General features: G+C 48.9%; 1 protein-coding gene and 1 non-coding gene across 2 annotated transcripts in view; both read left to right on the top strand.

The window, feature by feature from the left end:
* Positions 1-11,465, top strand: part of Ep400 (E1A binding protein p400) — a 101,194-nt gene that overhangs the window by 74,784 nt on the left and 14,945 nt on the right. The window contains exons 30-39 of the mRNA XM_051161752.1: positions 925-1,121; positions 3,360-3,471; positions 4,347-4,490; positions 7,245-7,403; positions 7,610-7,693; positions 8,062-8,196; positions 8,582-8,626; positions 8,716-8,869; positions 9,319-9,560; positions 9,717-9,890. Coding sequence (XP_051017709.1) covers positions 925-1,121; positions 3,360-3,471; positions 4,347-4,490; positions 7,245-7,403; positions 7,610-7,693; positions 8,062-8,196; positions 8,582-8,626; positions 8,716-8,869; positions 9,319-9,560; positions 9,717-9,890 — 1,446 coding nt within the window. The remainder of the gene's footprint in view (positions 1-924; positions 1,122-3,359; positions 3,472-4,346; positions 4,491-7,244; positions 7,404-7,609; positions 7,694-8,061; positions 8,197-8,581; positions 8,627-8,715; positions 8,870-9,318; positions 9,561-9,716; positions 9,891-11,465) is intronic.
* Positions 548-680, top strand: LOC127204047 (small nucleolar RNA SNORA49). The gene has a single exon (XR_007832403.1). It is a non-coding gene; the product is annotated as a small nucleolar RNA SNORA49 (small nucleolar RNA).

Raw genomic sequence — 11,465 nt, forward strand, 5'->3', positions numbered from 1 at the left:
TTTAGCATAACTCTCCAGAGTGCGGCATGGCTTGCCACCTCAGAGATGGGTGGACAGGTGGTGTAATGACCCTCACCTAGGACTCCCACACAGCAGCAGCAGCAGCACTGTGCCACTGAGTGAGTGGCACATAAATCAGTTAGCGTTCACTGTACAGAGTTAAAGTTCAGCAGAAGAAAATTCATAAAGAAAGGTTTGTGCCTTGGCAGTGAGCCACAAGCGTCTACACAACTCCAAAGGACAGACCAGAGAGTCCTTATCAGAAGTGTCTCAGTACAAGCTCGAGTGTGTAGTGGGAAAAACAAAAGTAGGGTGCTGGACAACGGACAACACTTGAGTTGCTCTTCTTTATGTTTTAAAGCAAACACAGGGTTCCTATAGACATACATGCAAATAGAAAAGAGCCTGGTGTTTTTAGTAATAGCGTAGAACACTGGGTTGTTATTTGAAGGGAGAGGGTTGGTCAATTTTAGTTCTGTCTTGACGTGGAAATTACTCACAGACGAGAAGAGCTCACATTCATTACAGCTGTCCGTCCTAAGTGGGGCTTCCTCAGCCTTACTCCAGGGGCTTCTTGTCTGTAGAGTGCCCTGGCATTGCCTGAGGATAGAGGAGAAAGCACAGCTCCCTCCCTAGCAAGACTCTGCTTTCTTGTGGGGCCTACAGATTGGGCTGACAGCCAGTATCAGGGCACAATAGGGCATGACATCTTATGTGTATGTTTCCTGTATTGTCTAAACATGACACGGAGATGCTGTGGATAGAAGTAACTGCATGGATACAGGAGAGCCAGGGCAAGATGTCATACGTGGAACAAATCAGACTATTGCAACGTAACTTGAGTTGACAGATAACAGAAAGTGTCAAAGGTCTCCTCCCAGTATTCTCCAGAAATGTTAACCTAAGCACTTTGTTTCCTCTCAGGAGCTGATGAGGAGTTTCAACAGAGACAGGCGGATTTTCTGTGCCCTTCTATCCACCCATAGCCGTGCCACTGGCATAAACCTTGTTGAAGCTGACACTGTGGTGTTTTATGACAATGACCTAAATCCAGTTATGGATGCCAAGGCCCAGGAGTGGTGTGATAGAATTGGGAGGTGCAAGGACATCCACATATACAGGTGATGACAGTGCTGGCCAACTTGTAGACGTGCACACAATGAGCTTTGTGTAAGGTGTGGGTGCAGGACTTCAATAACAAACCCAGGGAAAGAGGTAGAAGCAGCTGTGCTGGGCCGCAGCTGAGTTGTGGAAGTCCATGACCCCTGTGAAGGTTATTTTCCTCCTAGACATGTTTCTAGCGATGCGGTTCTGTCTGGTCTTCATACTTGATATTTGCGTGGATTTGTAGTCAGTTGTGTGGCTTACGTCTGGTTGTTGGCTCCCTGGTGTTCAATGGTGTTCAATGCTCATGTGTTGCACCTCATTTAAAGTACCTGGGGCAAACAGCTTGTTTTATCAAATACAAAGCATCTGTTGGAAGACTTTAGGTGTGTTTCATTATCTTCAGACATATACATTGTAACTGGTGGCCGCTCACAGCTACTGGGGAAAACAGAAGGTCCCATGGCCCACCTCTAAGTTTCTTGGTGCTGCTTATTATTGTTAGTTTAGTACCAGTGTGCTGTGTACTGGTGTGCTGGACCTAGCTGGCTCTGAGAGCTGGGCCACTGTTTCCTGCTTAGGAATACAGCGTAGTCTAGACAGGCAGAAGATGAATAGGCTCCAGATTGAGTGTTGAAGAAGATCATAACAAAAGAAGCAGGGAAATGAGAGGTTGGAGGGGTGGCTTGTAGTTCTTAGGGCAAAGGTCAGATCTGTCTCATAAGTTGAAAAATAAGGTGTTCTTATTTGAAAGTGGGAATTTGAATAGTCAACTGCACGTGTCACAGCATGAAGAAGATCCAGCTCGCTGTGGGATAACGTGGTACTCAGGGTGCCCACGGATGGGCAGCATATCAAAGAGAAGCCGAGTCTAACAATAATAGAAGCTGCCGGGTGTGTGTGCACAGGGATTGCCTCAGCTCTCCTGAGAGCAGCACAAGAGGACTTGTGGAGATTAAAGTGCTGCGCCCTTTGTCCTGTCAGCATCACACTGAGGTGTCTGCCTCACAGGGTAGCATGGGTTATTGCAGCAGGAGCAGGGAGCGCCCGTTAGAGCGCAGCCACTCTACCTACCGAGGAGACGGAAGGAAGGCATGCTCATCGGGAGCAAGTGTGGGTTAGCATGTGTCCTGGCAGACAGGACTGCGCCTCGTGCTGCATGGGTCAAAGGCCTTCGAGTTGGCTACCTAGGGGAGGGGGCTGGGAAGGCCAACAACCGTGAAAGTGCGTATCGCAGCAACTCCTTCCCATCAGCTTCCTTGAAGGAAGGAAGGCCCAAAGGCAAGCCAAAGTTCAATGCCACCAAAGCCTAACATATTGGGTGTGCATAGCAAGAGTGGTTTCTTACAGGGGTGTGGTAACTCCTAGAGTGGATGGTGACTTACTTCTCTTCTCCTCACCTTCCTTGGGCCTTCTTACTTTAGCCCCTCCACACACAGTTTTATTAAGGAAAAAAAGAAAATGTGACCCATACTGGACATGGTGGCGTGTGCTTAAATCCCAGCATTCAGGAGCCTTAGACAGGAAGACCATGGATTTGAAGCTAGTCTGAGATTAAAAAAAAACAAAAAACCCAACCCAACCCACTTCATGTGTGTGCTCTTATTATATGAATGTAAGGTGATGCAGTCTTGTTCCCTGCATGCAGAATGCTTCTGTCCTTAGAAACCAAGGAGACAAAACTTCAGCCTGTTTTAGTGTCACCTCCCAGATTAGAATGTGGCTGCTGTTGTATTCCTATACATACTAGACTATGGATGGGCCTGCTTGGGGCCCTACCCTGAGACCTACGGGCCTAGCGTGCGGGGGGGGGGGGGGGGGGTTGGGGGGGGGGGAGTTCAGATGAAAACTCTTCATTCAAGTCTCTGATCACTAGGAAGTCAGGGAAGTGATCGACTCGGCATGTTGTGCTCAGAAAGTGTCAGAAAGGACAGACAGTAGGGAGGAGTCCAGGACTGAGTGAGAACAGTCTAGGTTGAATGTAGGGGAAAAGCAGTGGCAGGTAGAGGGACGCACCACAGACTCCAGAGCTCACAAGAGCCAGGATGGGAGAGGGATTCACAGGGAGTGGCTTGGTAGCCAGTGATCAGTGCGTCAGGCAGGTGCTGCTTCTCTGGCCACCGTTTGGATACCTGCGCCTGGTATTGGCTTGTGTTTCTAGGTGACTTCACATATTTCATCTGTATATGTGTGTAGTGTGTGTGTGTGTATGTGTGTGTGTGTGTATGTATATATATTTCTCTTTCCTTTTGTAGGCTTGTCAGTGGCAATTCTATTGAAGAGAAATTGTTAAAAAATGGAACTAAAGATTTGATTCGGGAAGTAGCTGCTCAGGGAAATGACTACTCGATGGCATTCTTAACTCAGGTACTTTCCTTTTTTAAAGATTGATTTACTTATTGTATATACAGTCTTCTGCCTTCATGTACACCTGCATGCCAGAAGAGGGAAGATCTCATTATTATAGATGGTTGTGAGCTACCATGTGGCTGCTGGGAGTTAAACTCAGGACCTATGGAAGAGCAGCCGTGCTCTTAACCTCCGAGCCGTCTCTCCAGCCCCAGGTTCTTTTCTTTTTTTCTTTTTTCTTTTTGTTTTTCAAGACAGGGTTTCTCTGTGTAGCCTTGGCTGTCCTAGACTCACTTTGTAGACCAGGCTGGCCTCGAACTCACAGCGATCCGCCTGCCTCTGCCTCCCAAGTGCTGGGATTAAAGGCGAGAGCCACCACCCCCAGCTTCTAGGTACTTTTCATATGTTAAGATTTCTCAAAAAAAAAAAAAAAAGATTTCTCAGTGAACAGGAGTGCCTGTAATCCCAGCGCTAGGGAGGCAGAGGCAGGTGGATCTCTGAGTTCCGAAGTCAGCCTGGTCTATAAACTGAGTCCAGGACAGCAGGGCTACACAGAAAAACCCTGTCTTGAAACAAAACAAACAATGCCTCCCCCTCCCCCCCCCAAAAAACAAAAAAGTTCTCAGTGATTGGATATCGTAGTGCAGGCCTGTAGTCCAGCACTCGGGGGGCCTGAGACAGGAGGATGATACTCTGAAATCAGCCTGGCCTAGAAGCCCTGTCTTACCTCCTAACCTCACTCAGTGAGGAATGCAACACACCTCTCTTTTAAAATAGGAATTCACTAACGAGGGCTGGTGATTGTTGTGTGGGCTTTCTGCTGCCCAAGGCTCAGGTCAGATACAGCATTATGTCTGTTTCTAGAAAGTATTGTGCTTCTTATTTGTGTCTAGCGGACTATTCAGGAGCTGTTTGAAGTTTACTCGCCCATGGACGATGCTGGCTTTCCTGTGAAAGCTGAAGAATTTGTGGTGCTTTCTCAGGAACCGTCTGTCAGTGAAACCATTGCACCCAAGATTGCAAGACCTTTCATAGAGGTGAGAGGGAAGCTTGCCAACCATAAGGCTTGTCTGACAATGGCTGTTGTATTTGAGTCTTGACTGTGTGTGCTTTCCCAGGACAGCTGTATGGCTCCACTCACCTGGCTTTTGAGTACTTGCCCTTACTCTTCCTTGATTCTCCCATCCCGTGATCCTGCAGCCTCCTGCCTGCCTTCCGGCTTTGCCCCAACTGGAAAGTAGTACCAGGGGAGTAGAGGAGAAGATATCAGCCACTGTCCTCTTCCCACTGGGACTTTCTGAGCCATGTTTGATTTCTAGTACTGACTCAAAAGAACCAGGCGTCCCATGAGGCATCGCTTGTGTGTTGGGTGCCTGTTTCTGTAAAACCCGCAGCTGACTTTGAAGACTTAGATGAGGCCCCAGAGTGTCTCTTGAGCACACTCATGTTGGTTCCTTGTTGGGGCATAATATTTGGATGCCTGTGAGGGATGTTACTGTTCCCGTGCAGGCTCTGGGAGGTTTGGAGTTGCATACATGGGCCCTGCATCTGCACATCACATAGCAGATACCTGTCAGGGTCACTAATCCCTTCCTTCCCGCCCCTGGCTTGACCAAGGCCCCTTTGACCCCAAGGCTAGGTCTTACTTACCCCTCAATTGCTGAATACCTTTTCTGTACTGCAGCATCAAGTGAGGGGAGGTTTCCAGACTCTGCTCTCCACTCCCTCCTAGTGTTCTCCCCATGGAAGCTGACACACCTCCGATTCTGCTGTTTGCCTAGGGTAGTGACAACTGACTTGTTGCTTGCTTTTCTGCAAAAGCCACGACTGATGGCCTGTGGGCAGTGCCCTGGTGTGCTGCAGGCTGTGCTCCATGCTGTCAAAGCTTGTCTTTATCAACAGTGGTAATAGCCAACTGCTTTCTGATTCTAAAACTGAGCTATTCTGAAAGTCCCTCCTCCTCCTCCTTCCAGAAGAGACTACCCCTTGTGGCATCTTCCTGCAGTTGCCCATCTTGAGCTGGGTGGGAATGGAATTCCGTGCTTTGGATCTGCTCTTTGTTTCATGTGGCTGTAGTATTTCTGTCTGCATTCTAGATAATGATATTACCCAGAACGCAACACACTGCTCATCAGACCTGTGTATGGATGACTGTTTAGAAGTCTCATGCGACCATGTACATGTATGCTCTTACTGTAGGCCTTGAAGTGGGGTTTCTGGCCAGCATACCCTGCGTATGTCATTAATGAATAGAGCTAAACAGTATGGCATCTGCGTGGTGCAGCTGCTGTGCACTGCCCAGGGCCTCAGCTGGATGGTCAGTATCGTCAATCAGTCTCTCTCTCTCTCTCAGTTGTTGTTGTGGTTTTGTTTGTTTTGCTTTTCGAGACAGGGTTTCTCTGTGTACCCGTAACTGTCCTGGACTCGCTTTGTAGACCAGGCTAGCCTGGAACTCAAGTGATCTACCTACCTCTGCCTCCCGAGCGCTGGGATCACAGGCATGTGCCACTGTGCCCAGCTGGTCTCTCAAGCTGATGGTTTCTTGTGGTAGACTTACTTTACATCTTACTGTGAATCTGAGCACCTTTTCCCTGAGATTGTCGGCCATTTGACTGTCCTCTTCCTTTCCCCAGTGCTGGGCATGAAAGCCTCGGCTCCATGTCAGCCTCACCTGTCGTGTAGGCAGCCAGAGGGCAGTGCTCTCCTGCCCTGTGAGTTGTAGGACTTGAACTGAGGTTCAGGCGACATGGACCTTCGCCTTGACCTGCCGGGCTGTCTTACCGTCCTCTGGTGAAGGCTGTCTTGCTTTCTCCTTTCTCTCTTCCCTGCTGTCCCTTTTGGTTCTTCGTGTCTATGGACTCAGGGCACCTAGGCCATTATTCTCCACCTTGCTGAACAGCTAGGGCTTTCTGTGTCAGCTCTGAAGACTCTCCAGGTCATCAAGGTACCTTCTTCCACCATCTTCTACAGCACGGTCGGCCATCTTTTAAGCTGCAGGTTTTGCCAAACACTCTGAAAACCGATTGCGTGGGGTTTTGTTGTTGTTGTTTGTTTTGACTGTGGTTATATGGTCTCACTCCCCAGCCATTGTCAGATGTGCTTAGGGAGGTGCACAGTGACAGCTTTGTAATGTGCATGCCTCTCTTCTTCTCCTCTTCCTCCTCCTCCTCCTCCTCCTCCTCCTTTTTCTTCTTCTTCTTTTTCTTCTTTTTCTTTTTTCTTTTTCCCCTAGACAGGTTTTCTCTGTGTAGCCTTGACTATCCTGGACTCGCTTTGTAGACTAGGCTGGCCTTGAACTCACAGAAATCCGCCTGTCTCTGCCTCCCGAGTGCTGGGATTAAAGGTGTGCAGGCCTCACTTCTAATAAAGTTAACTGTCCTGTATGTTTTGGGCACCTCTGCTACAGTTTTTTGTGGACTTCTTCTGGCCAGACTTGCCTTTTGTATTTGGACTGTGAACAGACCTCTGTTTTGTTCTCCCTGTGTCAGGAGTTCTGGTTGATGCTTACGTTCTGGTGTGAGGTGAGACCACATAGCCCCTTCTAGTTCTTAGGTTCTGTACTTTTTGGTGGCCTCACTCTCTTTCCCCTGTTTGTCTAGCTTGATGGTAGTTTTATAAGGTCTAGAAGCCCTTAGCTCCATCCACACCTCCTCACTGGAGTGCCTGTCATCAGCATGAGTGTGAGGCTCTACAAGCAGGGAACCACCTCAGGAGGCTCGCTGGTGCTTACTGGGCAGCTGTCTCCCCCACATGCCAATTCCATCTCAAGTCTCAGTGCACACTCCCTGTAGGCCCTCAAGAGCATTGAGTATCTTCAGGAAGATGTGCAGAGGTCCACAGAGGAGGCTGTGCCTGGATCCAGCACTGTAGTTGTGTCCTCAGACTCTGACGGCTCTAGATACGACGAGGAGCCATCACAGCTGGAGGAGCTGGCTGACTTTATGGAACAGGTTTGGGGATTTTTTTTCTTTAAAGCTAAGAATTTTAACATTTAACCTCTTTTGTAAAATATGTTTTGTTTGCTTTGACTAAGAATAGTTATTTTTAAAATTAAATGTTGGTGAAAGGATTTGTGAGGAATTTTGTTGTTCTTTATTAAGTTGCTACTGACCCAGTTCCAAAAAAAAAAAAAAAAAAAATGTGTTTTTTGAAATAGCTTACACCAATTGAAAAATACGCATTGAATTACTTGGAATTGTTCCATACCACCATTGAACAAGAGAAAGAGAGAAGCAGTGAGGTAAGAGAATCAAGTGTATCGTCAGTGTAACATACTACAAGCAGACGTTTTCAGTGCTGGATTTCATTTGAAGTGGCTATGACTTCATGAAACTGAAGGGACATCCACGTCCTAGCAGTTCAGGTCTCGCTGAGGCCTGAGGGCCCGTGCAAGCAGCTGGGATGTCTTGGAGTAGCTTGGGGCTGATTGAGGGTCACAAGATGAGGGGCAGAGGATGAGGCATCCTTTTGGAGAGACAGGGCTTCCCCGTTTGTATGTATGTTGTGTGTGCATGTGCGTGTACATGCGTGCATTGTCTCGGGAGAGAGCAGGAACAGCCTGCCTGCTCTGATCTTGACCGTTCTTTTCCCTATGCTGCTTCCTGGCAGGACTTGTTGATGACGTCAGTGAGGGACTGGGAATCCCGCAATGCTAGAGCTCTGCAGGAGAGGGAGGCCCAGCTGCAGCTGGAGCAGGAGGAGGCAGAGCTGCTCACCTACACACGGGAGGACGCCTACAGCATGGTAAACCCTTCCTCACCTGACTGCTGCTCTGATGAAAGCACTGTCTGATAACTGATAATTTTTGGTTTTCGAGACAAGCTTTCTCTGTGTAGCCCTGGCTGTCCTGACACTTGCTGTGTAGACCAGGCTGTCCTCAAACTCACAAGAGATCTGCCTGTCTCTGCCCTGCTGAGTACTGGGGTTTAAAGTGTGTGCCACCACTGCTGGTGATAATTGACACTTTGAGGTCTTAACAGGAAAACTGACTTAATGGATATTATTTCTAGAATTTAAATAAGACACAGTTTTAAATCCACAGTCATGCTTAAATATGGAGGACAGTATGTGATTTGTGGCAGGTAGCATGAAGCAAAGCCTTTACTGTGTCTTTGTTTGTGTTCCATAGGAATATGTCTGTGAAGATGGTGATGGGCAGGCAGAAGTCATGCCGGTACGTGACCCTCTCTCTCCCTGAGTGCCTAAGCAAGGGCCAGATTTCCCATAACTTGGCAGCTTATGGAACCTGTTTTCTCTATGCAGCTCTGGACACCACCCACGCCTCCTCAGGATGACAATGACATCTACATTGATTCGGTTATGTGTCTCATGTATGAGACCACACCTGTCCCAGAAGCTAAGCTGCCCCCTGTTTATGTGAGGAAGGAGCGCAGGCGGCACAGGGCGGACCCCTCAGGTGCGCGCCCCACTGGCTCCTGCCCCCGGAACTGCTCTGCTGCTGGGAGACCAAGTCACGGTGGCTCTCCCTCCCTCTGCTGGCATAGGAGGAGGGCCCCACCATTGTCTCTTGTCCCATGTCCCGGGATCCTCCACTTCAGGGGAGGAGCCTTGGCCATACAGTTGTTAGTCCTGGAGAACCACTGAGGGGCTGGGTGCCATGGCGTGCACCGCATTCCTGCACTGGGGTGCTGAGGCGAGGACCACAGGAGCTCATGGCCAGCTCGTGCTGAGTAGTGAGACTCTGCTGAAAACCCAGAGCAGATAGTAGTAAGCCCAGGAGCTTCAGCAGTGGTTTCCATAGCTCCTCGCTCGGCGTGCCACGTGTGTGTCTCCCCTTTCTTTGATCCCGCTGGTGAGGAAGTCTCCCGGGGTCCTGTGTTGCTGAGGTCTCTTCTCCCTGCTCAGCCGCAGGCCGGAAGAAGAAGCAGCGGCATGGGGAGGCCGTTGTCCCGCCACGCTCCTTGTTTGACCGCGCGACCCCTGGCATGCTGAAAATCCGACGTGAAGGCAAGGAGCAGAAGAAGAACCTGCTGCTGAAGCAGCAGACGCCCTTCGCCAAGCCCCTGCCGACCTATGTCAAGGCCTCAGGGGAGCCTGCCCAGGACAGCCCCGACTGGCTCATTGGCGAGGACTGGGCCCTGCTGCAGGTGAGTGAGTGGCTGTGTGACTACCTTCCCATGGTTTGTCTGCTCCCCTACGCTGGCGGTTCGTAGTGCTTCCTGGGATGTCTTGGGCACGTGGAAAGAGAGCACCAGTGCATTTGAAGTGTGTTGACCTGCATGCTCTGAAACCTCATCCTCCAGGCTGTAAAGCAGTTACTGGAGCTGCCCTTGAACCTCACGATTGTGTCGCCTGCCCACACTCCTAATTGGGACCTTGTCAGTGATGTTGTCAACTCCTGCAGCCGAATCTACCGTTCTTCCAAGCAGTGCCGAAATCGTTATGAGAACGTCATTATTCCCAGAGAGGAGGGGAAGGTGAGCTTGAACTCCTTGGTCTCCCTGGGAAGAATCGGCCTCTGTAGTGGCCAGGTCTTGCTGTGCATTGCTGGGCAGTGTGGCTGTCCCTGTAGACAGTGGTGAGGTCAGCCTTCTTGATCAGTGAGGCCCACGTGGACATCCTCGGATGCATCCTCGGAGCATCCATCACTTGCCCTTGAGTCATCGTTGTTGTCAGCAGCATGAACTGGATGCCACATCTGTGCTGTTGCCGCAGTGTGGAAAACTGTGCGTTCAGTCCTTTGTCATCACTTGTTTTTGTTTTTAAGTTTCAGGTGAGTGAGGGAAGGACTCTTGTTTGACTTGGTAAAGAGCTCGCTTCAAGAAGAGTCTGCTCTTACTGTCTGAGCTTTCACACACAGTCAGTGGTGTGACAAAGCACAGTCTCTTTCTGGGTTAACTTTGAGCATGGCAAGTGTTTATTTACTGATAATATGGCCAAGCCATGCATCTCTCCTTTAAGAAGCCAGCTATGGTTGGCTCTGCTGCTCAGGGATGTGCAGGCTCTACTTGGCTCCCACCTGTTCCGATGTGTCTGTTCCATTTCTCCATTTGGCTTTCTTTACACGGCTCCCTCTTTTTTTTTTTTTTTTTTTTTTTTTTTCCCTTTCTGCTTGATGCTAGTTTTTCTGCACAGTGTCCACAGGCCATGTCGCACCAGCGTTTGCAAATATTCAGCCCTATGCCAAGACAGGTGTGCAGAGAACACTGCCTTTCTGACCATCTCAGTATGTCCATTAGCTTAGGAGCAACCGAGATATTGCAAGACAGGCATCTGGTCCTTGTTTTGGTAAAATTTGTCTAAAATAACCTTGGTGTTAAGAGCCATGTGTGCCCTCAGGATGAGGTTGTCACACTCACCTCACTTCTGTGACCACTCTTTGAACCATCTCTTGTCATTTCTAAAACACTCGTCTCAGAACAAAGCATTTGTTTGCTTTTTTTAATAAAAAAGCAAGCCTTCCTCATGATACCATTCTGTGGTACCTCCACCATAAAACCTCCTCAAGTTTCACATTCTCTCTTTTATGTTCTGGAAGCATTTATAATAATAGCATCCATTACCTTAATATTGAAAAAAAAAATAAAGCTAAAATATTTTCTTCTCTTATAGCTGATTTGTGAAGCTAATCCAAAGAAAAAGGCACAAAATATTTATAAGGTACGAGGAGGTGTTCTGAATGAGATGGAAAGCTTTCTGTAAGTGCCTGTGCCAAGGAGCACAGTGAGATTCAGGCTGAGCTGGACTGTAGCATCAGAAGTACAGCACTTAGGGTTTTCTCAAGTGCCTTTTTACTCATGTGTACAGAGGCTTCGCTCCTTCACCTGAAGGAAGCACACAGTGACTCACTGAGACCCTCAGGGACATGCAGAGCCTCCCTGTTGCCCACACCCTGTTGAGGCCTGTAACATGGAGCTAGATGCCAGGAAGCATAGCTTACTTAGACCCAGCTGTGGAGTTGCCCGCCATAGCTAGAGCCAATCAGGGCTTTGTTGCTGAGCCCGTCCTTCCTGCCTTTGGCCTTATCTGGCTTTCGTTCTGATGGTGGGTGT

The sequence above is a fragment of the Acomys russatus genome, chromosome 19 (genome assembly GCF_903995435.1).
Source record: "Acomys russatus chromosome 19, mAcoRus1.1, whole genome shotgun sequence".
Taxonomy (NCBI): Eukaryota; Metazoa; Chordata; class Mammalia; order Rodentia; family Muridae; genus Acomys; species Acomys russatus.